The sequence below is a fragment of the Camelus dromedarius genome, chromosome 6 (genome assembly GCF_036321535.1).
Source record: "Camelus dromedarius isolate mCamDro1 chromosome 6, mCamDro1.pat, whole genome shotgun sequence".
Classification (NCBI taxonomy): domain Eukaryota; kingdom Metazoa; phylum Chordata; class Mammalia; order Artiodactyla; family Camelidae; genus Camelus; species Camelus dromedarius.
In genome coordinates this window covers 77,472,826-77,500,763 of record NC_087441.1, presented here as the reverse complement: position 1 = coordinate 77,500,763, position 27,938 = coordinate 77,472,826, and the positions used below count along the sequence as shown (strand labels likewise).

Sequence of the window (27,938 nt, the reverse complement as noted above, 5' to 3'; positions counted from 1 at the left end):
CCTCAGCTGTCGCCTCCCTCCCTCTCCCCTCATAAAGCTCCAGAATCAGCTTTAACCTCCGGTCATTTCATCCACCCCTGACTCTCACCATTACTCCTGCTCTTCCCTGTCTGTCTGTCCATCTCTCTGTCCAGGCAGACTCCCCCAGGGCTGCCGTGTGCTGTACAATGGGGGGGCCCTCCTCTCACCCCGCAGGGGAGGTCGTGGTGAACATGGAGCCAGAGGTGCCTGTCAAGAAGCTGGAGACCATGGTGAAGCTGGACGCAGTGAGGTGCCTGGGGTCAGTCCCACGCTGGCTGCGGATGTGCACTTGCATGTGACACTTTACCAGAGCCAGGCCAGTCCACACCTGTGAGACAGTACATTGATAAAGTCACTTCTCCTTCAGCATGTGATGGGACAGGGCCTCCCCTGACTGCATGTACACACAGCCCTGTCCTAGACTGTCCTGGGATGGCATGCATCTGGGGACACATGCCTGAAAATGTGGTGCGCATGTATGAGAGGCAGGGAGAACAGTGACCATGTGAAGTCATAGCCTGCAATTACTTTTATTCCAACAAACACCATAAGCAATGGATTCCTTGTGTGAACAACAGGGTTCTTTCCAGAGGGTCCCTGGGTTCCTTCCCAGCCATTCACAAAAGACCCTCCCACACCTGGCTTGGGGACAAATTTCCGGGTGGAAGTTCCTTACTCGTCCTTTGGGACTAGGGCTGTTTAATTGCCAGAGGGAGACCTGGGGGTTCAGATGTGGAGGTGGCCTCTGCCGAGGAGGGCAGGATGGAAGCCGGCCTGGAACAGGACATCCTGGGTCCAGACAGTGTGGAAGAAAGCGGTCGGGCCTCCCCCCAGACCCCCATCACTTGCTCTGTACCCCATTCCTCACATCACGTGCTTCATGCAGCCTGGGGTGCCCCCCAGCTTCTGAAGCCTGAGCTGGGTCTGAAAGGATCTTCCCTTACCCCCATCATCCTGGTCCCCAGAGAGTCCCAGCTGAGTTAGTGCGGGTGTGGCTCTGGGGAAAGGGGAGCAGCTGAGGCCCAGGCCTGGCCCACAGGCCCGGGTGGCACGGCCAGGGCTCCAGGGCTACACCTGGAGACCCCACGCCCCCCTCAGCTCCCAGCCTCCTGACCTCCCCCTGAGGGTATCCAGGCCATCAGTGAACAGAGGACATCACTTGCCCAAGCTTCCCCATCATCCCACAGGCCCTGGGCTCCTGTGGGGCCGTGTCACCAGGATCCTCTTCAGCTGTGTCACTGAGTGTCCACTTCCCTGTTGAGGCCCTTGCCCCCCTGTAGCCGACATCACCAAGCGCTGGCCTCATACCTTGCCAGCCTCCCCTCCTGACGCGGCCTGTGCACTGCAGGGATCCCCTGGCCGTGCGCAGCCATCCCAGGGCCCAGCACCCCCATTTAGACTCGGTGGAGCCCTGCAACTGGTCACTTTTGAAAGCCCCAGTGATTCTAACATGCAGCCAGGGTTGCCAGCCACCGCCCTGGAAGGACTGAGGAAACATCTGCAAGGCAGAGCCTTCACGGCCTCAGAACTGGCTGTGTGAGGACAGGCGCTCGCAGCGCACAGGGAGCGGCCCTGCATCAGCTCCCTCTCCTCCTCCCTCCCTGGCTGTGCCGCTGCCTTCACGTCCAGCCCCGTGGCTAAGGCCTGTCCCTGTCTCCTTGCTTCCCCCCTGCAGACTTCTGATGCAGCCATCACGGTGGACGTGGTGAGTGTGGGGACCACAGTGGGTTCTGGGGAGAGAAGACCCTACACCATGCAGGGTATCAGGCCAAGGGGAGCAGCTTCAGGGACTGAGACACCCCCAGCCCCTGGCGCTCTGGCCAGCACACCCCCCCGGAGAGGCAGCTGGAGAGAGCTGCTTGGGGAGCAGGGCCCCCGGGTGCTGGTTCTGCCTCAGCTGGTGGTTCACGCTGGCAGGTCACGACCCTCTGTGGGCCGTGGCATCCATTTCCACAAATCAAGGCCCTGCCCCTTTGACATTGGTGGCCCCCCAGAGCCTCCTGGAGCCCAGGGCTTCCGGGGAGCAGATGGTCAGAATGGATGGGGGACTCCCAGATGGTCCAGGGCTCTGGGAATGGTCAGGTTGCGGGGACGTATGCAGGACTCCGGACCTGGCCAGCCCTTCAGGCTGATGAGGACGAGAAGAAGAAGAAGGAGAAGGGCATATCAGAAGAGACGGAGGAGGAGGAGCTGGATGAGAGCATGCGGGACTGGCAGTCCAAGTGCTTCGCTGCCATCGACACCATGAAGGAGCTGAGGCCTTGGGCCGGGGTTGAGGCCCGAGGAGGGACTAGGCTGGGAGAGCTGACCACATCTCCCCATCAGACTCTCCAGTCCAGCTTCTTTCCCGGCCCCTACTCTATCAACATGAGCTTGGAGCAGCCTTGAAGTTCTAGCTCAAGACTCACTTTTTCCAGAATGAAGGGCCAGTCCTCCTTCACAGGCTTGGTTTTCTCTTGTCTTCATTCATTTTCTGCACAAATATCTCTTGAGTATACATGATCAGACACCAACCTGGATGCTATGGGAGCCTAAAGATAAGATGCCGTACCTGCCCTGGGTATTTCCTGGACATGCAAAATGGACATGTAAGCAGATCCATCATGGTGCAATAACAAAGGCAATTCAGTGCCTGGGGGAGTCAGGGAAGGCTTCACAGAGGAGGTGACCTTTGAGGACGAAGAGAAACATGCACTCAGAGGCCAAAAGGGAACAACTTCTCAGTAGCACCTGCACGTCTATTTCTATCTAACACCTCACGCTACTTTACTTTACACCCCTCGGTCACCGTTGCTGTGAAACGTTCTTCCCTATCGTGTGCACGTGGGTTCTGTCTGCTGAGCCAGATGGCAGTTTCCAGAAAGAGCAATTCTCCTCGTCCTCGTTTGTCCCTTCTCCACACTGCTGACCGAGCTCAAGGCACCCCCTGACTGACTGGCTGACCAGGAGGGACGTGTGCCTGTGGTGGTGTTTCCTCAGCCGAGCTGATCCAGCCACACTCTCCCCCCAGGCCCTTTCTGGGTCCCAAGTTGGGTGTACTGCTTACCATCCACGTTCGTCAGAGCACAGGCTAAGCTGCTGTAGTAAGTTAGATTGGTGTAAGCAAGGAGAAGGTGGTGTGGTGATTCCATGGTGTCAGGGAGCAATACCCTGGCATCTTGTTACTGGCATCTGTGTGGCTAGAGATGGCTTGCCATCACATCCCAACACCAGTGCACAGGAATTGTCAAGACAAGAGGAGGCTTCTCCCTTCCCTTTAAATGCCCAACCGAGAAGCTGCAAATACCACTTTCACTCATGTTGGCTGGAATCTAGACCCATAGTCACACTTGGCTGCGAGGGAGGCTGGGAGATGTCATCTTAGCTTCGCTGCTGTGTGTCCAGAAACATGTTTGAAGGGCAGGAGAGCTGATAACTGGGGACACCTAGTAGTATCTTCTCCCCCCATCACCTCCTGGATTCAAGTTGGCCAGGCAGGAGCTCCATCCATCCAAGAGGCGGCCTTGTGTCTATTCCTGTCATTTGCACAGGCTACCACCAGGTGGCGGTGGCACCTTGGTTGAAACCTGGTGATTTAGTGTCCAGTGTGTACTGACTGAAGCACATTTTCTTTTTCTTTTTTTTTTTAATTGAAGAATAGTCAGTTTAAATGTACAATTTCTAATATACAACGTAATAGTTCAGGCATACATATGTATACACATATTCGTTTTCATATTCTTTTTCATTATAGGTTACTAGAAGACACTGATATAGTTCCCTCTGCTATACAGTATAAACTTGTTTTTTATCTATTTTATATATAGTAGTTGGTATCTGCAAATCTTGAACTCGCAGTTTATCCCTTCCCACCCCTTTCCCTCCTTGGTACCCATCAGTTTGTTTTCTATTTCAGTGAGTCTGTTTATATTTTGTAAGTTCATTTGTCTTTTTTCCAGATTTCACATATAAGTGACTTCATATGGCATTTTTCTTTCTCTTTCTGGCTTACATCACATAGAATGGCAATCTCCAGATCCAACCATGTTGCTGCAAATGGCATTATTTTATTATTATTTATGGCTGAGTAGTATTCCATTGTAAAATATACCACAACTTCTTCATCCAGTCATCTGTTGATGGACATTAAGGCTGCTTCCATGTCTTGGCTATTGTAAATAGTGCTGCTATGAACGTTGGGGTACATATATCTTTTTGAATTAGAGTTGCCTCCAGATATATGCCCAGGATTGGGACTGATGGATCATATGGTACATCTATTTTTAGTTCTTTGAGGAATCTCCATGCTGTTTTCCACAGTGGCTGCACCAAACTACATTCCCGTCAACAGTGTCGGAAGGTTCCTTTTTCTCCACACCTTCTCCAGCATTTATCATTTGTGGACTGTTTAAGGATGGCCATTCTGACTGGTGTCAGGTGATACCTCATTGTAGTTTGGATTTGCATTTCTCTCATAATTAGCGATATCGAGCATTATTTCATGTGCCTATTGGCCTTTCTATGTCTTCACTGGAGACTCGCTTGTGTAGGTCTTCTGCCCATTTTTGGATTGGGTTGTTTGTTTTCTTTTTATTAACTTGTATGAGGTGTTTATATATTCTGGAAATAAGCCCTTGTCAGTCTCATCTTTTGCAAACATTTTCTCCCAACCTGTAGGGTGTCTTTTTGTTTTGCTTATGGTTTCCTTTCCTGTGCAAAAACTTATAAATGTAGTCAGCTTCCATTTGTCTATTTTTGCTTGTATTTCTATTGCCTGGGTACATGGCCCTCGGAGAATATGAAACACATTTTCTTATTTAGTTGTATTCTTCTACATTAAAAAAGTACCTCTAAGAAGCAACATTAAAGGGCACATGTTTTTCAGTGATACACAATTTAAAGAATCATAAACTTCTAAGAACGGTTAAGCCATATTGTACATATAATAAACTTTTTTAACCCACTTAAGCAAAGCTCATGGTGGGTTTGAAACCCAGTAGGAAAGAATTTCTGCTTCTAAGCATTGAAGACTGGTCTGAGACCACAGAGTGGGGTTAACAGTCCCCTCCTTAGGAAGGGGACTGTTAACCCCTTCCCTGTTCCTCATCTCATCTTTTGGCAGCAACTTCAACAGCAAAAGGCCCCAGGAATTGACTTGGAGGAGAAGGAGGAGATGGGCAATACTGAGGGTGAGCCCTGGAGCCCTGGAGCCCTGTGGGGTGGGAAGCTCCCCTGCCTGTCACACCCCGGCTATTTCTCTTTCCCCTTCTCATGGGCCCCTAAAGCTGCAGCAGCCAATAGCAGATATCAGGCATCCTTGGCCACCAGGAAGCAGGCTGAGGCCCTTATCTACAGTGGCTTTTACTCTGATCAATTCAGCAGAGTGATGGACAGACACTTAAAGCCACAGAGCATCAGAGCTGGAAGAGACCTCAGCGCTCATTCCATTCAGCATTTCTAGACATTTTCCATGGAACACTATGAGTGGGTATTCTGGAGGGAAAAGGGAGTTCTTGGGTCAAATGGGTTAAACATGTCCTTGGGTACAGGACTTCTCAGTGCCTTTAGTATACAAATGTTATTCTCAATCTCTAAAAGGAAGACACAGGATAAATTATTTCACCAACTTATTTTCTGTGTGTGTGTGTGTGTGTGTGTGTGTGTGTGTGTGTGTGTGTGTGTGCCCGCGCGTGTGTGTATACTTTCTTTTAAAGCATTCCAAGAACTCCTACACCTGGTGTTCCACTGAATGCTGTTTGCAAAATGCTCATATAGAACAATTCTCTTAATGTTAAAGACAGGTGGACTGAGGCCAGAGAGCAGAGCAAGCTGGCACCAGAGCCAAGCTTCTTCCATGCCCCTGTCAAAGGGCACAACGTAGTCTTTGCACATTCCCGGCATCCTGGGTCCCGGCCCCGTGGGAGGCAGGCATGCCAGGCAGCATTGTCTGCATGTTCCAGATGAGCACACAGAGACCTGCAAAGTTAACCTAGCAAAGCGCCGGAGCTGGGTGTCCAACCCTGGCCTTCCTGTTCAGATCATCTCCACCTCCATATCTGTTTCTGGCCAGGCCTGAAGGGGCTGATGAAGGGCAAGGAGAAGGCGAGGGCTGCAAAGGAGGAGAAGGAGAAGAGAACCCAGAGCCTAGGCCCCAGTCAGGTGTCTTAGGCCCCCGAGAAGAAGAGACTCAAGATTGATGAGCTCAAGGTGAGGGTCTGGAAGCAGATGCCATCAGAGTGTGGGGGTCACACCTGGGGCACCAGGTGGCAGATGGGGCAAGACGGAGGTCCAGGGACTGGCCTCAGTTCCTGATGGCCAGGCCCTGCTCAGGTGTACCCCAAAGAGCTGGAGTCAGAGTTGGACAACTTCGAGGACTGGCTGCACACTTTCAACCTGCTGTGGGGCAAGATGGGAGATGATGAATGGCTCGACTGAGGAGGAAAGCATTGTGGGCCAGTTGAAGGTCAAGCAGAGGGTGTGGGTCCAGACCCTGAGCCCCAGGCCCTGAGTCCTGAGCCCCTTACCAGCTCCTCTCCCCACAGCCAGGTGGAACCATCGGCTATCCTGCTTGATAAAATATGAAAATAATTCCATGCTGATTGACAAAGAGCATCTGCCCTGAACCCAGCTCCCCACCCCTCCTCTCGTAGAGTTGCCTCCCTGGCCACTTCTTCCAGAAAACCTGACTCCCTGTGATCCAGCAACTAAAGGGTTAAGGCCCCACCGCAGCAGGGCACAGACCCTCAGTGCTCTTGGCTGTTTTGAGTGCCACCCCTGCCTGTGCCCATGGGAACCTGCACCCTGACCCACGCTTGCCTCACCCCAGGGCTCCCTCTGCACGAACAAAGTGCCCCTCCCAGAGAACGTGTCTTGGAAAGCCGGCTACAACCCCACCTATGGCATGTCACAGGGCATCCCCAGCAATGACCCCATCAACGTGCTGCTCCAAGTCTCTGTCACCCGGGTGAGAGTCCCTCACATCCCCTCCCTGCAGCCCCACAATCCTCCCGCCCAGGAGGGGCTGAAGCAGCTGCAAACTGACAGCCTCCAACTGGGAGGCACCCTAGAGGTCAGTGAGTCTGGTTCCCATAATTTATAGGGGAGGAAGCCAAGGCCCAGAGAGGGTTGGCATCTTGCCTAGGGTCACAGGAATCTCTGGTCCAGTGCTCTGCCCTTCACCATCACGGGGCCATCAGGGAGGGAGCAGGGGCACTGGGAGATGAGGAGGGTGTGGGGAGCCTGCTCAGGACCACCCCTCCATCCCAGGCCAGAGACCTGCACCTGCAGACATCAGTGGCAAAGCCGACCCCTACATCATTGCACGGCTGGGCAAGACAGATGCCCGTGAGAAGGAGAATTCCATCTCCAAGCAGCTCAAGCCTGTCTTTGGGAAGTAAGGCCTCTTGCTTCCCCACCGCCACCCCAGCCTGACCTCCTCAGCCCAGACTACCTCCCACCCTACCCTGACCCTCAGCCCTTCTCCCAACCCCTCCCACCAGGTCCTTTGACATCAAGGCCTCCTTCCCCATGGAATCCATGCTGACAGTGGCCATGAATGACTGGGATCTTGCAGGCGCTGATGACCATATCGGGGAAACCAAGATCGACCTGGAGAATGGCTTTGACAGCAAGAACTGCACTGCCCGTGGCATCGCCCAGAACTATCCACATGCACGGGGCAGGGTGGGGTGGGGCCGGCCACACCTGCTGCACCTGGACTCTATAAATGAGATTCAGACCATGTGGTTTGGGAAGGGAGACCTATTATGATTTCTGTCCCAGCCAGGCCTCCACCCCTACAGGCTCTGGGCTCAGCCTTCAGGGGCCAGGACAGCAGATTCCAAGACAGAGGGGGCAAGATGAGGAGAGAAAAGGGGGCTGAGAAGAGGGGCAACACTGTGTGCTGGGGAGAGTCCACAGGGCATCTGGCCGGCCTGTGGGCTGTGTGACCCTGATCAAGCCCCTTAACCAGTCTGATGATCAGTTTCCTCATGGAGTCTTTGACACTGTGGAGGAGTGGACACAGTAGGGGAATGGTGCAGGCCGCACCTGGGGAGACAGGATGCTCGTCCTTGGGACACTGAGCACGTGGGGTTGGAGCCCAGGGCAGGAAGCCCTAGTGTCTCAGCCGATCCTGGAACACAGGGCAGGACTCACTGACACGCAGCAACAGCCAGCCCAAGAGAACTGGCCGGGACCATTTCCCCCAGCAAGCCCGTGTGTCTCCTCCCACAGACATGGCTGCAATATCTGGCAGGACCTCATGAAGCCCAGGCAGATCCTGACCCATCTCTGCAAGGAAGGCAAAGTGGATGGCCCCCACTTCAGCCCCCCTGGGAGAGTGAAGGTGTCCGACTGCGTCTCCACGGGACCCTCTGAGATCGAGGATGACAATGGTAACAGGAGGCCGGACGCAGCCATGGGGATGTCAGAGGCCGAGGAGGGGCCCACAGTTCCCTGTGGTGGCACAGCCCCCCTGATCATCACCCTAGCATCCCCCTTCTGTCCCCCCAGCCACTGCCCTTCCACCCCACCCCACACAGCCTTGCCCACTTGTTGCCTTTTCTCTTCCTCTCAGCATCCCTGTGGGGTTGGGAGGGTCTCCCCATTCTGCAGGTGAGAAAACCGAGACCCAAAGGGTTTCAATGACTTGCCCAAGGTCACACAGCTCTTCGGAGGCAGAGCAAGGGTGTGGGCTCTGGCCATGCTCTGCTCTCTCCCCTTCTGCTCCTGACTGACCCTAATCTGTCCCCATGTAGCCCTACGTGGTGGGTCATGCCTGTTTCTAGGGATCTGGGAGTAGAACTTCCTCCTTTATGACAACCATTACCATGTCTTCATGTCTAACCATACCTGATTAAACAAATCCTGGGCACATTTTAATACAGTACCACACATACTTGATGCCGTATACACAGGTAATGATGACTTTAAAGCGATTAAATGCTTTAAGTGAACATTAGACTGTCAGGATTTATTGGCCATAATACATATGCTGCATTTGACAAACATTAAAAAAGTTGTGTTAATTTTTTTTTAATTGATCAGTATGCCTCTTTTTCTACTTCTGCCTATCCCAAAAGTATCCGTTGGGTTTCCATACTATAAATTCCCACGTGAAATCTCCAGACTGATCATTTATAGTTTTGTTCTTGAAATCCTTGGGATTTTAAAAAATGGCAGTATTTGTTTTGGAACCAGTACTTGTAAACTAAACAAATTCCTACGTTTGACATTAAAGGGTAAGTGAATACTTAACTTTAGTGCTTGCAATCAACTTCTAATAATTTATTAGGCTAGGTAGTGTCTATGGCATAATTTTATTTTAAATGTATTGACTATTCACTGAATGAAAGATAGGCTTGGTTTTTTGTTTTGTTTTGTTTTTGTTTAGACATGATGCTAATTATAATGCAATGCATTATCCTTTTTGTATTTTTGGTGCCAGTATTACTTTGTCAGATTATCAGAATGTTTTAACCTTTACTTTTTTCAATTTAAAGAAATTAGATGGTACTCGTTTTTCATTTAAATGACTGTGTGCAGTTTAATGGGCTAATAGTTTTTATGGGTATTTGGCAACTTAATGTACATGATTACATATTTAAAGTTTTAATAACAGCTGTAACAGAATGAAGAACTGTAGGTTTGGGACATTGTGGGAAAGATTATCCCAGGGTTGCTAAGGAAACCAATCTAGATTTTTATTCTTTTCTGCATAAAGTCCTCTGGAAAAGGGAAGCTGTAATCTGTCTCTAATGGCCACCTTTATGAAGCACCCACTTTCCCCCTTAGTCTCCTCCTCCTTTTGCTTCCAGAGGACCTCTAAGTGATGGATTGTGTGCTCTATGCAGTGGTCAAGGCTGGCTTCTTTTTTTTCTGTCTTCATGTATGTGAGTCTGGGGCCAGATTCTTCTCTTATTTCCTCTTCTTTGAGCACTGGCTTTGAAAGCCCAGGACAGCCACAGCATCTCCTTTTTATCTTAGCCTGGAGACTAATCAGCAGAGAAGCAAGAAGGAGAGGAACCAGTGGCAGTAAACGTGCCAGGAATTGACCAAGCAGGCAGAAGAGCGCAGAATCTCTGGAGAGGAGGCTGATGGCAGAGCTGGGAGCCGAGGCAGCTTTACCCTCTCTCCTTTGCCATCCATTCCTTAAGTAAGGCAACCAGAGGAACAGCTTTGGTGTCTCCTTTTTACCGTGCCTGCTGTGAGTTCCACTAAATAGCCAGAAAGGAAATGGGACTCAGGGAGTACCTACTCATTTAAAATAGAAAGGGCAAGAAAACATTTTTCCACCTCTGAATTAAGCAAATTGAGAAGATCTACTATGTTAAATTAAAGAACAAAAAGATCAGCTGGGGAAGGAGCCACTGTCACCATGGGGATGTTTTATACTTAAGACCTTGAGTTTCTGTTGAAGAAACAATCAGTTTTATTCTTTAGAGATTGCTTTGAAATAATCAGGATCAAGAATTCACACATGTAGCAATGTAACAATGTTAATCATTTCTTGTAGCAACCTTGTGAAGCTGTATAATTTAATGCAGAATTATATGGAAATAATTTAATGCAAAATGATATGAAAAGATATGAAGGTATAGAATGAAATAGATGTGCTTTCCCTCTCACAAGTGAAGTCAAAATTTACTTCCAAGCCACCTCCTCTCTTTACTCCTGGCTCTCCTCCCTGAATGCTACTTGAGCATCTACCACAGTATATGGTATAAGTAGGTCCTTTGTAAATTATCTTTGAATGAATGGAAGAGCCCTTATTATAGCCTTTATTTCATCTCAAAGTAACAAGCACTGATGGGACCGTTATGTCAGGTCAGGTGTCTAAGAAGTGGCACTATTGACGTTTTGAACTTGATAATTCTTTGTTGGGGGAAGTGGGGCTACCTGTGCATGGTACGATGTTTCACAGCATCCCTGGCCTCTACCCACCGGATGCTTGCCCAGTTCTGACAATTAATAATGTCTCCAGACACTATCAAGTGTCCCCTGAAGGCAACTACTCCCCTTTTTAGAAACTGCTGATGTAGGACAATTTGGCAATGATCATGTACTACCTTAGGGATATTTATAACTTCTGATGTAGCAATTCCAGATTGCCCTAAGGAAATTTTTGTAGGTATGTGCAAAGATTTGTCTATATGAATACTCACTGCTGTATTATTTATAATAGTGTAAACATATCAACCCAAACATCCAACTAGAGTGTTGGATAAATAGATTATGGTACATCATAAACTGGAATATTTAATCAGAGGAAATTGCTCACAAAACATTAAGCAAACAAAGCGTATTTTCAAAACATATTTATGAAACAATAGCATCCCAGTTTTCTTAACAGTAACAACAACAAAAGCAGGTCGTAGTTAGGTATTCAGTACGTACTGGTTATATATATAAGTGAGGAAAAGGAATGTAGTTGAGAATTTGGTCACAAGGGCAAGTGGCCTAGGTAACAGTACCAGGTTACAAAGTCAGATTAAGAACAGGAGTTTAGCTAATAATGCTGAACTAGGCCACTTGTAGGCCAAGGGTCCTTTCATTAAACACAGGGAACAGTTGGGTTCCCAGATCAAGTAGTCAGGTATGGGGCTTTAGTGGTCCAGGCTGTGAATGTTGGAGAGATGAAGGCACGGGGAACCAAGCAATTCCTCTATTATCAGTAGAAAAGAGGAATTAGCAGAGTTGGGAGGATGAAAGCAAGAGAAAAAAAAAAGATAACAGCTATGATTAATATAACAGTCCAAGGGTTTTGGAAAAATAGTGATTATATAGTTAATAATGGCAATGTTGGAGCAAAGGAGATATATTCTGCTTTTCATATGTTTATTTAAATGGTAGTAGTGATGTTTTAGGCAAAGCAGAGGATTCGCTAGGGAGAATGTGAAAGGTCAGATTGGGAGCTCTCTGATTTAGGAGTGGTAATTTAAACCAAATTCGTACATGCAGAGAGCCTAGCACCAAGCCTCTGATGAAAGCAAATGCACCCCTTCCCTCCCTACCACCACTTCCATTTCCCCCCGAAGAACCAGAAGTATTTATACATCTCTAGTCTGTATTTGTTTCCAGGAAGCATCCTCCAAGATGGTCAGTTTCTTTTTTGGACTCTGGATATTTTTATTTGGATTATCTACCATTACCTTAAAAAAGATTCAGTCCTTTGCCAAATATGTAATTCTTCTAAAGTCATCTGTGACCAGTTGTGTTAAATAGTTAAATGACATTCCCAAAGACAGTGATGATAATTGTTAATGCTTCAGACTCAGTGGAGCAGTAGTGTCCACTAGTGCGTTTAAGGAACAGAGTTCAGAATCCTCTGAACTGCTAGCTTGCCTCGCCTCACCTGCTATCCTTTCCCTCTGTCTTCCTCTGTTTCTCTTCCTCTCTCATGTCTTTGTCTTGTGCTTTCCATTTCTGCTTTTCTGACACTCCGCCCCTGTTTTCCATTTGTGTAACTGCTTCCCCTTGTCCCTCCCAACTTTTCCTCTCTTTTCCTCCCCCATCCCACCTTCCTCTGCCATTCCATCTTGGCCTCTTTTTCCTTATTTTTCTTCTCTTTTCTCTGTCTTATTCTTGTCTTCTCTGACAATACTAGCCTTAACATAAAACAGATATAATATGAAAATGTTTTTCTTCCCAGTTTTTAATTTCCAAATCAAAATTTAAAATCTCATAGATCTCTCTCAGAAAGCAACTGAATTTCTTTTTCATTTCCATGTGGTCTGTGATTAGTATCTTTCTTTTAAATTTTAAAATCAGATACATGAAATATTTGTCTTTCTTTTAAAACACACAGATTTTAATTACATTTCAAACTGTTACCCTATGTGGTCCATGGTTGTAATTTAGTTCCTGTGGGTCAATGCCTTGCAATGTGAAAAAGACCTTGCCCCGAAGTACATTCTAAGCAGGACAAGTGACAGGGAAATTGGTATTTAAACACTTGGTATACAACATCCAGGCTTTTATTAAAATGAGAACAATGATAAATATTATTTCTTTGGTATATCTCTTAGCCTCTGCCACTCCATCTTTGCCTCTAGTGTCAACCGAGAATTCTTAGCAACAGCAATGCAGAAGTTACAATGCCAGCAATTCTCAGGCTGATTGATTAGTTGAGGTTTTGCCTCTGTTAATCTAAAGTTCCTGTTGGTGAATGTCCCCTGCAGGGTTTTTTCCCCCCCTTTTGTATGCAGAAATCTTTCTCATCCTCCGGAATCCACCAGGAAGCATGTGGGATTTAATCACCTCTGTTATTACATTGCTTCTCCCTCGATGTATTAATGCTCTGAAACTTGCTCAGTCATTTGTAAAATTCAGGCACAGGACTTGCTGCTGCCCTTCTGTGACAATCCTTCAACAGGAAAGCCCACCAAACTTTACAAGCTGTGTGACTCTGTTTCCTAGAGCTGGCATTTTCTCTTGACTGAAAACCACACTGAACCTTAACCTGTCTTGCTTCATTAATTCCAGCAGAACATAGTGCCTGGTTTGTGAGTGGAAGTGTATTTTTTTAAAATTGTCATTCCAACTTTATGAAAGATAATTTTTTCTCATCCTTGATAAAGGAATCTATTCATTATGAAGGTGTTTCTAATTTATAAATTCTGTATAAATGGACAAGCTAAAGAATAGGGTATTTCAATATTCGAAACAGGAAAATTTGAATAAATAAGCATTAGACTACTTTTTTCCCTTTGTTTTCCTGCATGGCTGTCATCTTTGATAAACCGCCTTTTGCCTAAGGAGACATGTCTAATAAAATATCTATAACAATTATTATTACAATAGAAGTATTAATTTGTCCATTTTTTGTGTTCTCTTTGCAGAAATTCCATCTGTAAGTTCAGTAATCAGTGCATTTGGAACTAAAAGTAATGCTTCCTATATGGAACAGTAATTTGAGCCTGGCACTTTTACAGAATTATCTCATGTGATCTTCATCATAATCTGGTCAGAAAGAGGGAGCGGGTGTTATCCTCTTCCTTTTATAGATAAGGAAGCAAGTACTGAACATTCTTCTGAGGCCACAGAGCCATAAGCATTAGAGTTAGGATTCTCCATTCTTCCAGAGTTCAGTCATGCATTGTTAAATATTCATCTCAGTTTTCCTTAACTCTGTATTTTTTGGAAAAGATGTATGCTGTAAATACACATATACAAGCATACATTTGTATATACATCTCTTGGATATATACTCTCATGCTGTCTGCTTCATATTTGGACAATTTTCTTGATTTTGTCTTTACCTGTTAAGTCTAGTTTGACTAACACAGGAGTAAAGAGAGAAGAATATGACACGTTTTTCAAAAATAAATGTCAATCATCTGATGTTTTCAGATCTGGTGATTACAGTAACCATGCTTATTTCTAGGTCTGTAAATACGATTATGTCAAGATTTGGTGTGGTCTTTTTTCTGAGTCTAAATTGTATGGCAAATTTTGTGGTGCTGAAGTGCCTGAAATGATCACATCCCAGTTCAACAAAATGAGAACTGAATTCAAATCTGATAGTACTGTATCCAAGAAGAGCTTCAGAGCACATTTCTTCTCGGGCATCAGTATCCTCATGCTGCATATGTGTATTATGGATTTTCAAGGTGGATTGGCTTAAATTGTATGCTATCCATTGTTCATAGTTTTGGTGTAAATTAACTTGGAGGTGCACAGAATGCATGAACATTTATTCTAGTTTAACAATTTTCTACTTAAAGTTAGGATATTAACAGTAAAGTCCCTGATGAAATGCAGCTCTCAAAAACTGGGATCGTAGATAAATTCTAGTCAAATATTTCAAAGGCTAGTAAAAATAACAAAATTATTATGGTAATATTTTCATACAGTGACTGTCCTCTTTACAAGTGTATAAGGATAGTGATAGGAGACTTCCGAAAAGTGGCAGAATTTTTCAAAATAATTTATCTTTGTTTTTGGAATATGTGGTTTCATTTTAGCAATGTATTTTTTATTCATACTGCTTAGCAACATGTTTCTTATTCCTCTTATCTTGTTTTCATTCTTATTAAATAGCTATTAGAATCATACTTCACCTCCTCACCATAGAAATGAGTGCAGTAAGAGAGGTAGAAATATAGGAATTATAATTTTACTAAAAATAATGTTATCAGATATATTTAGCAGTTGACATGTCTTTGTCGGAATTTAATGTTTAGTTGAACCAACTTACAGTAAAAATTCCCTCTTAAGAAGTGAAATTTGTTTAAAGGTCCCTAAATTTTAAGAAAACAGAAACATCTTTGAAACTCCCTTTTCAATTTCAAGATTGTACCTCTAAAAATTAATATTCTGAAACTGTTAAAAATAGACAAAATTGTGATAAGCCTTAGTGTAGCGCCTTTCAGACTGGCAAGCAATTTAAAGCAACTGAATTCCAATTATGTTTTAATTATTAGGTACTTTGGATTAAGTTCATTCAAAATCCGTTTGTTCCAGTACCCATTTACTTAGAATTAACGAGATTTACAATGCCCAGAGTCTGTCTGGGGCTTTCAGTGTAATTGAAATTAATGGTTCACAAGTTCCATTGAGGTCTAAGTCATACATGAAAATACAATCAAAATACAATGAATCTTGGCTCTCTTGTTCTCATTCCTTCCTTCCCTCAGATTTATCTGCCTTTTAAAAATTCTCAGATACGGAGGGGAAGCCTATCCTTTTAGGAGCTGAGGGAGAACTGGTGGACGACGGGCTCCTCCAGGGCGCAGCAGCAGACACAGGGCGTGAGAGGTGCGCCCTGGGGTGCAGGCTGCTGGCAGAGGGGTCCGGCCAGAGAGCCGGGGGAGGCTCCTCCCGGGGCGAACCCGGTACTTGGTTCTCCCCGATCTTGGCGCGGGGGCATCTTCCTCGCCGCCACTGCCTCTACTCTGCAGCGTCGGCCTGTCCCATCCGCGCGCTTTCTTTTTTGGCACTGCCCTTTGCTCTCCCGTGGAGCCATCTGCTTACTCTCTCTCCTTTCACTTCTAGTCACCCACAGGTCACCCTCCAGTCACCCGTTTTGTCCCCTCTCCCTTCTCTCCTCACTCTTCACCTCTCCCCGGGTCGCCTTCTCAGACGACTCCGCCGAGAAATGCCGCGGGCCCCGCGGCCAGGGTCTGCTCGCAGGAGAACCCTCTGTCCACCTTTGCCCCCTCCCCGGGGGCGCAGAAGGCAAGTTTCCGCCCCGTCCTTTCCCCGGTGACAGGACTTGGCTGCGGCCACGGCCACGGAAGCGCAGGGAGGGGGTAGCCTGGCTCCCGAACCACCTCCGCTGCTCGCGAGCTCGCGCGGTCTGCGTCTCTCTCGGCAAGTGCGGAGACGCGGCGGCGGCGGCGGCGGCGGCGGCGCAGGGGGGCGGCGGCGCGGCGCGGGGGCCGGGGAGGGATTGGAGGGAGGGTCTCCATGGAAATAACCAGGCAGCAGTTATTAACACGGGAACGCGGCGGCCGCAGCCACAGCCACAGCCTCGGCGGCGAAGGTCAGCGCCGACCGAGCCGGTAACCGCGCCTTCCCCGGGGCCCGCGCGGGCGGCGGGAGGCGGGCAGCGGGCGGGGGGCGCCGCGTCCCCACCCCCGGCCCCGACTGCGCTTCCTGCGCCGAGCCGGGCAGAGCCGTGCGCCGCGGAGAGGGCTGTTTTGTGTGCGGAAACCGCTGCCCGAGTGCGCGGAAAACGAGACTTGCATCCCAGAGGCGCAGCGAACCTGGAGAGTTGGGGTTCGGGGGGTGGGCAGAGCGGTAAAAAAATTCTAAGGTATAGAAAAACAAACTAGGGGTTACCAGTGGGGAGAGAAGAGGGGGAGGGATCGGAGAGGGGCAGGCGACTAGGAGGTACAAACTATTGTATATGAAATAAATAAGCTACAAGGATGTAATGTACAGCACAGGGAATATAGCCAGTCTATAAAAATGTTGAGTCACAGTGTTGTACACTCGAAATAAACGTAGCATTGTAAATCAGCTATACCTCAATAAAAGTAAGTAAGTAAATAATAAAAAAAAATTATTCTCATTCACTTAAATTTTGTTATTCAATGTAGAATTTTAATTTTATTTCAATGAGAGGAAGACTTTCTTAGACTTCAATATTTTATAAATATGTATTTTACAAATTTTAAGTGATCCAGTGGTTAGAGATAAGGCTTCTTAGAGGCACCTAAATATTTATTTTAAAAATATTTAAATTTTATCATAATATTAATATTTAGACTCCTTTACTTTAATTATTCATTTCATTTAAAAAAGATGCATGCTACGTATACTGGTGACAAAGTATGATTAAATTAATATTTAAAATTCATTCTCTGATATATCTTTTCACGCAGAACTTTCCAAATCGTAAAGAGAGGTTATTTGTCTGTGTCTTTAAGACAGTAATATTGAAATGTAATTAAGTAAACTGAACAATGAATTTCAAGGGGAAATTAACCCTCCAAACTCTTACAGTAGCTGCCATTCTGAGAACTTATTATGGAGTCATACATTATCTCTTTAAGAATCAAAGTAAAGCTGTAATATTCTTACCGTTATATTCATTTGACAGATGAAGGCACTGAGAAGATAAGTAAACTGCTAATTCACAAAGCATTTAAACCCCAGTTTGTCTTAGTTTTAACCATAAGAGCTGATCATGCCCTTTATAAATGGTGTTAGTTACATGTTACACTCAACATATTTGTGACCTGGAAAGCAACAGATAATACTTTTCACTTCTTTATTAGATTATTATTTTATAAAGTCCAAGATAATTAAGTATAAACATTCAGTGTTTTCTTTTTGATTCATTGAAAAGTCTTGGCAGTTTTTCAGATTCGTATTTAAAACACTGTAGACCCAGATAAGTAATTAGATCTATTTCACATTTAAATTCTTGGGAGTTTCTGTTAGTGAGGAAAATGTTTGCTCAGGAAAAGGGAAGATAAAAACATATTTGTGAAAAAGAGCTGGTGTGGTACAATAAAGAGATGGCAAGGTTATTGAATGTCCTGATTATGACCATCTTACCAAATTATAAGTTACAAAAATTGCCCACTTGAGAATATAGGTTCTATTCACATTTAAAATATTATTTCAGAGCTCTAATAATGCTGTAAGTGTAATATATGATCATGTATTAAAAGCTAAATAACTCGTCATATTTATTGGGAAGTAGGCATGTACACCATGGGAATATTTCACAAACAAAATTACAGGATTTTTTTAACGCTAAAATTCACTCAGGGGAATTGATAAAACATTACTGGGTTTACTGTGACAAACTCTCTAGAAATAAATTTAGCATAGGAATCAAGAGTTATTACAATGACTATCCTATTTGCCTCAGAAATTCCATTCCTGGGGCTCTCACACAGAAGTATTTCAAAATCTGAAAGAAGGATTTTCAGTGCACTGTGATAGGGACAGAAATTGGAAACGAGCTTCAAATGCACTGTGCGGACTCTTCACGCCATAAAGATGGTTTAATGGTTTTACGGTGTCAAAAGCTGCATGTGGTAAGATAATGAAAATCCAGGATTAAAGGTGTCTGTGCACTGTGCACACAGCTAAGCACGTGGCTGGGGCAGCTCTGAAAGCTGCTATGTAAAAATACCAAGAATGTTTGTGCTAAGGTGGGAAGGTAGTGTAGTGTAGGTTTTCTCCAGTTTTCTCAGTTTTCATCTAATTTAAATATAAAAATAACTTTCGGAGAAAAACATCATATTTCTACCTGTTACCCCAAATATTTTCTAGATTTGAAAACATTATCTAGTAGACTTTGATCGCTGAGAGTGAAGAAATTTTTTAAATTTATGTTTATTAATTAGTCAATAAATAGTAATACAAGTGTTTTGAATGGAGCTAAACTTTATCTTTTTTTTATATAGTTTATAATATCTTACAGCAAATTTAGTAAATGTTTGCTAGATTGTGTATGGTAATCCAGAAATATTTTATGAGACTTAACTCTTAAGTGGCTCTGTTTGCAACCAATGTTCTAAAAATTTTAGAAGGGGTTATGAATTTATGAAAACACAATGAGAAAAATAACATTTAGCTATTTTTCCACATACTTTTTCCAAGAAATCTTATCAAGAAATTCAACTGAAAAGAAACTATTTATTATAGATGATTCCACATTACTTGTAAAGGAAAACTGTCTAAAAATAAATTCTAGATTTCTTGCAGTTAAGTGATGCATCAAGGAAGAAAAAAATACCAGGAAATATATTTAGATTTTTAATGAATACAGTGAAACAAACAATAGCATTATTTTTTAAAAATACAATTACTTAATGAAATAATCATATTGAGATTTTAGTTACTTTTGCACATAGCCTCAGATTTTAAATAAGCACTTTATAGACCTAAGAAATGGAATTGGAAGAATGACTCTCAGAACTTAATAGCAGAATAATTAATATCAATTTCTGTCACTTCTATGTTCATCAAAGTAAGAAAATATCACATATAAATTCTTACTTAATATCTTAAATTAATCATGAAAGTGCTGTAGCTTAAAATCTAGATGTTACTTGTTTATACCGCAGAAAATCCACAAGTTCCTCTACAAAAATCAGTGTCATATACTTCTGATTCTAAGGGTATATTTATAAACCAATATAATAAAATAATATCAAAGCAAATAAGGAAATTAGGACATCAAAGTAAAGCTATTTGGACACGATACAGAATTATGTGCCAAATGTATTAGGTAGTTTAGAACACAATGGCGTAGCATTTTCTAGAAGATATCTGGTCCAACAATATATTACTGTTTTTTTTTTTTTGGATGGAATGAAGTTTGGTTTTAGATTAACAATAATTACTTTATATGACAGTCAAACCAAACTTCATTTTGTATGACGCTGTATTTGAACACAAGTATACAAATCTGCACAGGTATCCATGGTATAGTTTACTAGTTGAAGTGATTAAACAAAACTAACTGTATTCTACTCAGAACAAAGTTATTTTTCTTAAAACAGATTAAACTTAGAGGAAATATTAGTAGGATTTTACGTATGTACAACCAGCAACATTTGGGGAACTTGGCGTGCGTGTAGCAGTCTAACTGCAGTGTTCATTATTTGGGAATAATGTGACAGATGACTTCAGGCAGTGGGAACTGGGTGCGCATACATGGCCCACCTTCCTGAGGCAGCCCCGCAGTGGTGGCCTCAGTGATGAATTCTGCAGCTGCCAGAGCAGAGAATTTCAGGGATAAACCTCATTTAACGGCAGTCTCCCTCACGGGTAACTTAACGGGAATGTGACCTTCTCCTGATGGACCTAGTGACTTGCATGGTTGCAGAAGTGCAGTAAAGCCCTGATCTCTTGACTCCCAGTTTATTTCTGTAACAAACACAGATGTCAGATGAAATGAGTTGTGCAGTTTTTCTACCTTGAAATTCAGGTGGTTTCAACTAACCTGCTCCTCATCTTATCCACCATTCATTATTTACAGACATTTCTTACATTGTTCCCCCCCCCCCCCACCGTACGCCGTTTCTCTCGTGGAATAGTCATGGATATTTTTAGAATAAATTCAACCTGATATTATTCTAACAAAACTTTGAATATTAGTGTGATTAATTTCAAACAGTAACACAATTAAAACTGTCCTGTGATTCTGAATCCTGTTCCAAGTTTCATGATTAATTATATTTAAATATTTGCATATTTTTGGAAAGAGCAAATTGTGTCATAACTCTCACTAGACCTTATTTATATGTGCTCTTTGGAAGGTGATTATTTTTCAACAGTTTTGTGTTGAGACCTTGTACGTGGGCTCACATGCATGGGGCGTATGTGTGTGTGTGCATGACGTATATCTGCCCATAAATGTTTCTGTTCTGGTGTATGGAACCTTTACTTCTTTTTCCTACAGACAAGGAAGCTTTCTGCAAAGAGAAAATTTTTATTTTTGAATCTTGCAAGAACTTGATACAGGTTGCCACTTCAGTTCTGTCCAGTATGGATTATTCATAGACTGATGGCCTCTGATAGCCTCAGAGATCCTCTGCAGGCTTCTGATGGGGAAATGCCACCTCCTTTCCCCCTAAAGATGGACCTTTCCTTCATCTCACACGAAGGGATGGAAATCAGGTATGTCCATTCCGAAGAAGGAGGCTAATTTCCATCTTCAAAAATAAATGTTTTTATTTCTACTCAATACAACATTTGTTTCTCTTACTAATAAAATCTACTTTTAAAAACCATGCCCACAGAATGAAAATGCTAGAAAATTTCAAATGAATCATTGATAGGATTCTCAATTATTGAATTGTTTATGCAGACATTCTGAGAAAATTTTAAAACTCTGTATCCTCCTCCTTCCTTCTCTCTTTCTTTGGATTTTCATTGTTCAAAATATTTGTAGTTTGTGTCCTAAGAGGAGAAAAGGAAAGAAAGTGAAAACAATCATGTTGGCTATAATTTTTCCCAAGTTTGATGACCTTTCATAGTAAGTCCAGAATATATTTGTGGAATTCATCTTTTATGATCTTGCTGTTTTCTCATCAACATAGATAACCTGAAATTGCCTTCACTTTAATTAGAATAGTTTGTTTTTTTTACTACTAAAGCATGTCTTTTAAATAACCGCACTGTATTCGCTACTCCCTAGACAACTTAAAATATTAAGTTAAATAAATAGCTTTCTTTGTCTGCATGGTGTAAAAAGTCTGGATAATTTCACATACTTCAGTGTTTGCTGAAATTTTCTCTTTTCATATGGAGTACTTGGCTTATGCAGGCACAGTTTTACTTGCTACTTTGCTGGGCAGGATGACTTTTCTGCTTCTAGTTACTATTTTGATTTGTCCAATTTTGAATTTTAGCTAAACTTTTGATTAGCTTATACATATAATCTAGCAGTGTATTTGATAATTCTCAGTTTTCATGTGACATTGATTATATTAAGTAATGTTAGATGTAGGAATGAAGACAGGAAACATTAATCAACTGGGAAACTGAAAAATAATACTTAGACAATAATGACGATATAAAATAGGAACCCTTCCTCCTCTCCTCATTTTCTTCTTCCTCTAGAAATTATTTTTAAAGTATTATTTTTCCAGCACAATAGAAGGATGAATAATTGGCTACAAAAAACTACTATCCAAATATTAATGGCTTCACTTTCAACTTTATTTCACTTTATTTATGATTGCCAAGAGTCAGATTATGTTCTGTCAAATCTAAAGAAAAGAATTCTCCTTAGAAACATAACCTGGTACCTTGAGATTTCTACTAGAATGAAGTTTAAATGTTAGACATATTTTAGGTTTTGGAGTTTTCATTATAAAATGACTATGAATTTAAAATTTGAGCAATACTAACTTGTGTTCATGTTTGTCCTTACCATTTTTATAGCTCCCGTGTATGGCAGTGTAAACAGATCCAAATGAGTGACTCAGTCACTTTCTTGATAGGTTTGTCACTGAGCAACCTGTTTACTAGTCCACTGCAAATGTCAACTCACTTTCTCTAAACTAGTTTACTTACAACTCTTAGATGTCCAACGAATTCTCAGATATCTGGTTGACCCAGATTACAACCAAAGTTCACTATACCAGGTATTAAGTTCATCAAGCAATCATTATATAAACATTTTCATAGAAATATGTGTACTCCAGAGTAAGAAATTCTAGCACCAGAAATTTTTAAATTGGCTCTTTTATTTAACAATGATGAAGGGTATTTCAACATCAACGCATGAGGAAGTATGTTTCCAAAGCATCTTAAGTAAAGAGCCTCTGGAAAGGTGCATTGAAATAAGACATTTAAATCATTTACTGCTTGACGGTCTGAATTAGGAAATGGAAGTAGCTGACAGCATAGTGGCAGGAAGTGCTGTTCGCCAGTCCCCCAGTCTGCAGTCCCAGCTCGTTCACAGCTCATCGTCTGTAAGCTTCACTGTTGATACACTTATGGTGATAAGACTTCCAAATTATTATACATTTCTCTAAAATTAATTTAAAATTCTCTAAAAGAATTTTCTTTATTTTTATTTATTTATTTATTTTTTTGCTTAGTCTATAGTAAGTATTAAGAATGTGATGAAAGTGTTAAGGGCAGGCGATATCAAACCAATCACAGACATATAGATGCTGATATGTTCTTTAGAGCTCTGGGACTGCCTGTGTGTGTTTGGAATATTCTGATATTGCCAGTGCATGAATATACCCCAGAAGAATGTATGTGCTCTGTCATGTGATGTCTCCAAAATGGGAAAAACACCTGTATCCTTTAAAATTACTATCAGATTCTTGGATAAAAAATGTCTTTCGTAAACCTATCTCCATAGAGAGAATCTTGGTTTGCTAAAAAGGCAAAAATAACATTTGCTCTTTGTGTGCCACCATGAGCTCACAAATTCTCACTAGAAAAATCAGTTGACAGTGTAAAGTTTGAATTCAGCGTAAGCTCTGATGTGACTGCTCTGTGTGCTTTTCCTTCTCTGTGCTATGGGTGTGATGAAGGTCTGAGTGATGTGTCATCATATGTCTGTGTCAGGAGCACAGGCCAGTTTTGACTTTAATGTACAAGCCAGTCATGGAATGACGAGTGACATAATATGGTGCCTGACGCCTCTCACTGACTGCCTGCTAAGATAGCGGCACTTCTTCCCCTGCAGTGAATTTGTTGGCTATTTCTTAAAGCTCATCTTTCCTATTCTAACTTACTGGGGTATTACTTATTAATAAACTGGTCTGCTGGAGTAGATTAAAATATTTAAATTAAATTTCTTCTTTAGGATAGTCTAATGATGACTTTTTCTGCCTTGGAATATTATAAAGTGCCCAGATTCATTAATGCTAAGCATAAATGCAAAGTTAATAAAAAAAATCAACTACAGTATTTATACCGAGTATTTTTAAAAGTGATTACACACAAAACTTGGAACCTTGTTTAGTGTCTGTCTATAAGCCATGGTTAATGTAGTGAAGGATTTTTCTCCACTTAAATGCCATTTCTTGTGTTTATTCAAACTACCTACAATTTTTCATTGATTTAAAAAATTGGCAGTAAGTGGTTAGGAGTATTTGGAAAAATATTATCTCATCTCCTCTGCCCTACTTAACACTTCTCCAGCATAGAAGTGAAATAGGTGCAGTTAAGCCAATTTTCTCTTCTTCATTTCTTAATAGTTACAAGTGGAGATTAAGACTGTTTATGTTACACAAAGGTAATAGAAGCTGACGGAGTAGCTTTGCATGAGAGGCAGAAAACCAGAAGTTTTGGTTTGCCACGTCTTCAGTGCTCCTGTCCATGGGAATGGCCATAAACAGGGTGTAGGTAGGTACGTAGATGGACAGACAGACTTATCCAGACATCCAGCCAACCACCCATGCAGGGTCTTCTATATTCCATGCACTGCCTGTCTACTCTGCTTCACTCTCTGCCACTAGATTAAGAGATTAACAAGTGACAAACCTGAAGTGATGATGTACTTTGAATGTTGTGCCTCAGATTAAATAAACTCTGCTAAAGTCTCCTTCTTCACTATATTTTTCTGCTCCAGTTTGTTTCCAGTGAGATCCTTCTGTGCTGTACTTAATCTTTTTTGCACCATCCAGTGTCTTTGATTGAATAAAATGAATATTCCTTTTTACTCATAATAATTATAACAAATCAAATGGGACCTAATTAAACTTACAAGCTTTTGCACAGCAAAGGAAACCATAAGCAAAACAAAATGACAACCTAGGGAATGGGAGAAAATATTTGCAAAAGATGAGACTGACAAGGGCTTGATTTCCAGAATATATAAACAGCTCATATGACTTAATAAGAAAAAGCAAACAACCCAACTGAAAAATGGGCAGAAGGCCTACACAAGCAATTCTCCAGTGAAGGCATATGAATGACCTAGGCACATGAAAAAAATGCTCAATATCGCTAATTATCAGAGAAATGCAAATCAAAACTACAGTGAGGTATCACCTCACACCAGTCAGAATGGCCATCATTTGAAAGTCCACAAATGATAAATGCTGGAGAGAGTGTGGAGAAAAGGGAACCCTCCTACACTGTTGGTCGGAAATGTAGTTTGGTGCAGCCATTATGGAAAACAGTATGGAGATTCCTCAAAAGACTAAACTTACACTGACTGCCTGCTAATCCCTGTGATCCCACAATCCCACTCCTGGGCATATATTCAGAGGGGACCTTAATTCAAAAAGACCCCTGTACCCTAATGTTCATAGCAGCACTACTTGCCACAGCCAAGACATGGAAACAACCTAAATGTCCTTCAACAGATGACTGGATAAAGAGGTTGTGGTATACTTATACAGTGGAGTACTACTCAGCCATAAAAAATAAAATAATGCCATTTGCCACAGCATGGATGGACCTGTAGATGTCATTCTAAGTGACATAAGCCAGAAAGAGAAAGAAAAATACCGTACGATACCACTTATATCTGGAGTCTAAAAAAAAAAAAAAGGCAAACAGACTTAATTACAAAACAGAAACAGACTCTCAGATACAGAGAAGAAACTTGTGGTTACTGGGGTGGGGGATGGGATAAATTGTGAGTTAGAGATTTGCAGATAGGTACTGACATATATAGAATAGATAAACAAGTTCATGCTGTATAGCACAGGGATTCAATATCTTGTAGTAAGTTATGGTGAAAAAGAATATGAAAATGATTATATGTATGTTCATGTATGACTGAAGCATTGTTGTGTACACCAGAAATTGACACAACATTGTAAACTGATTATACTTCAATAAAAATATATACATATACAAAAAATTAGATTACATACACTTATGATCAGACAAATTATATTAAAAGTAAAGATATTCTATACTAAAAAAAAAAAGCTCTCCATGGAAAAATCCTGACTAAGGATAAAATACATGGTAATTAGAAGGCCTCTCACCTTGCTTACTGAAAAGAAAGTACCTTTGAAATATGTCAGAGGAATGAAAAGCTCTAATCAAGAGATAGACAATATTTCTGATACAGAAAATAAAACAAAAAGGAAAAATAAAGAAATGGGCAATGAAGAATCCACAGATAAAAATATCAATTCTTATGGGAAAGGGGCTTATGATAAAAAATAAGGAGGTTGGAGATACCCTAAATTACCATTTGAATAGAGAGATATAAAATTAAGCTAAATTCCTTCAGATTTTGAATTTATTAGCAGAAAGTTTATTTACAATAAATGTATCTAATTTATAAAAAAAAAACCATTGTCTTGGCTCTTAAATATGTTGAAGCTTTGGGTTTCAGTATATTTCATCTTTAATTGTCTTAAGTAATGCAGTGGTTAGTATTTTAAAGATCACAACTGTGTTTGCATCTTCTGAAAGTGATTAACAATATTTTTATTACACTCATAAAAAACTTGGTAGTCACCTGAGTATTTTTAGTTTTAACAGTACAGGTCACATTGGAATCCTGCAAAAGATGGTTCAGTGAGCTAATATTTATAAATACTAAGGATGGTCACTGTGTTGTGAGAAAATATCAAGCATGGTGATATTTTAACTTGAAAACACGATAAGCTAAGAAGTATATCTTAAATGTATTATAGATAATTTGTATTCCTTTAAAGCCAGAAAGGTGAAATTAAAGAAAATTCTGATTTTGACATACTTAAAATATGAAATTTAAAATAATTTATTTTAATACACCTCTATTTACTTTTTCAATATTTTCCAACTAATTTTACATTCTAGGTATATTGTCCACATATAACAGGTGTTTTGTAAAGATCTTTTGCACCACAGAGTAAGTGAATAGTTCAGTGCCCTTGAGCATAAGGGGAGGCAAACACTCTTCTGTGCCATGAACGCAAGTAGACAGTTTTATAACCTTTTGGAGGGCATATAATGAAAAAATAATTAAAGTGTGTTCTTAATTGTAAATGTTACCCCCTTTTGCCCAGAGACTCTGTACGTCTCAGCAGGCAGGCTCCCGTATCCCCAGCTTGCCCAACTTCCTGGTCTGGAAGGTTGCTCTAACTTGTGTTTTTCATTTCACAATTATACACATGGTTCCGTCTCTGAATCTGTGCAGGGTTTTCTCTGACAAAACAAACCCAAGTCCATGACAACCCCCATAGCATGCATTTCCTCCCACCAAGCCCTTAAAGATGGGCTCCTGTTATAAAATAAACCTTAGTAAAATGCTACCTGCAAAAGTAGAGAGTAAACCATGCGAGGGTGTCCAGAAAAGGAAGGCTCTGGGCTGCTATTTAAGAAAAAAATCTCCTTGGACAAGCGCTCCACAGCCCCTCCTCAGATGTCCGGGCACAGACAGCAAGCCCCCTTTTCCTGCAGGCGTGGCCACACGCAGGCACTTGTCCCAAAGCCACTGTGGTGCCTTCACAGTGTGTCCGGAGGAAGAAAAATCTCTCGACCTCAGGGAAGAATGGCCACCAAGTACGCGGCGGATTGGGCAAGAGCTCCGCACACGGCCGAAAGGGCGGCTTCTAGCTCCACCTGCTGGCCACTGAGGGCAGAGCAGGATGCTCAGAACTAGAGGAGGACAATGTGCCCCCCGCCCCTGGATGTTACATTGCTCAGTATGTCAATGTCCCAGCCTCTTTCTTGATGGCACTGGTGACAGATATCACTGCTGCAGCCATGCCTGCTCTCTTGACTGGGACTGACCTCACTCTTTGGAGCCATAGCCTGGAGAACAAGAGAGTCATAAGCCTTTTGGGCCACCTGAAAAAAATCCCATCTATTCAGCCCCTAGAAAAGAGCTGTTAGTTTCCACTATTGGATTCTCCACTGGATCATCAACCTATTAAGCACAGGGAACCGCAGCTCCGCTTAGAATAAAATCCTCCGTGATACACTGCTATGCAATCTTGTTCGTAATCACAAGTAACCGAAGCAGAAGATGAACATGAAAACCCTTTGAACTTGTCCCCATCTGGGAATTGAGACCCAGAGGAAGCAGTAGGTATCTGGAGCAGAGG

At 42.5% G+C, this 27,938-nt stretch overlaps 1 protein-coding gene across 1 annotated transcript; it reads left to right on the top strand.

Annotated features, from left to right (window-relative positions):
• Positions 1–212: 212 nt before the first annotated feature.
• On the top strand, positions 213–27,467 carry LOC105103876 (otoferlin-like). Its single transcript, XM_064486432.1, is given in 14 exon segments — positions 213–266; positions 1,697–1,726; positions 2,149–2,292; positions 5,123–5,189; positions 6,071–6,207; positions 6,331–6,422; positions 6,424–6,463; positions 6,827–6,970; positions 7,272–7,393; positions 7,500–7,688; positions 8,236–8,462; positions 15,666–15,836; positions 15,997–16,743; positions 27,292–27,467. Coding segments are annotated over 14 exon segments (2,340 nt in total).
• The last annotated feature ends 471 nt before the right edge of the window (positions 27,468–27,938 follow it).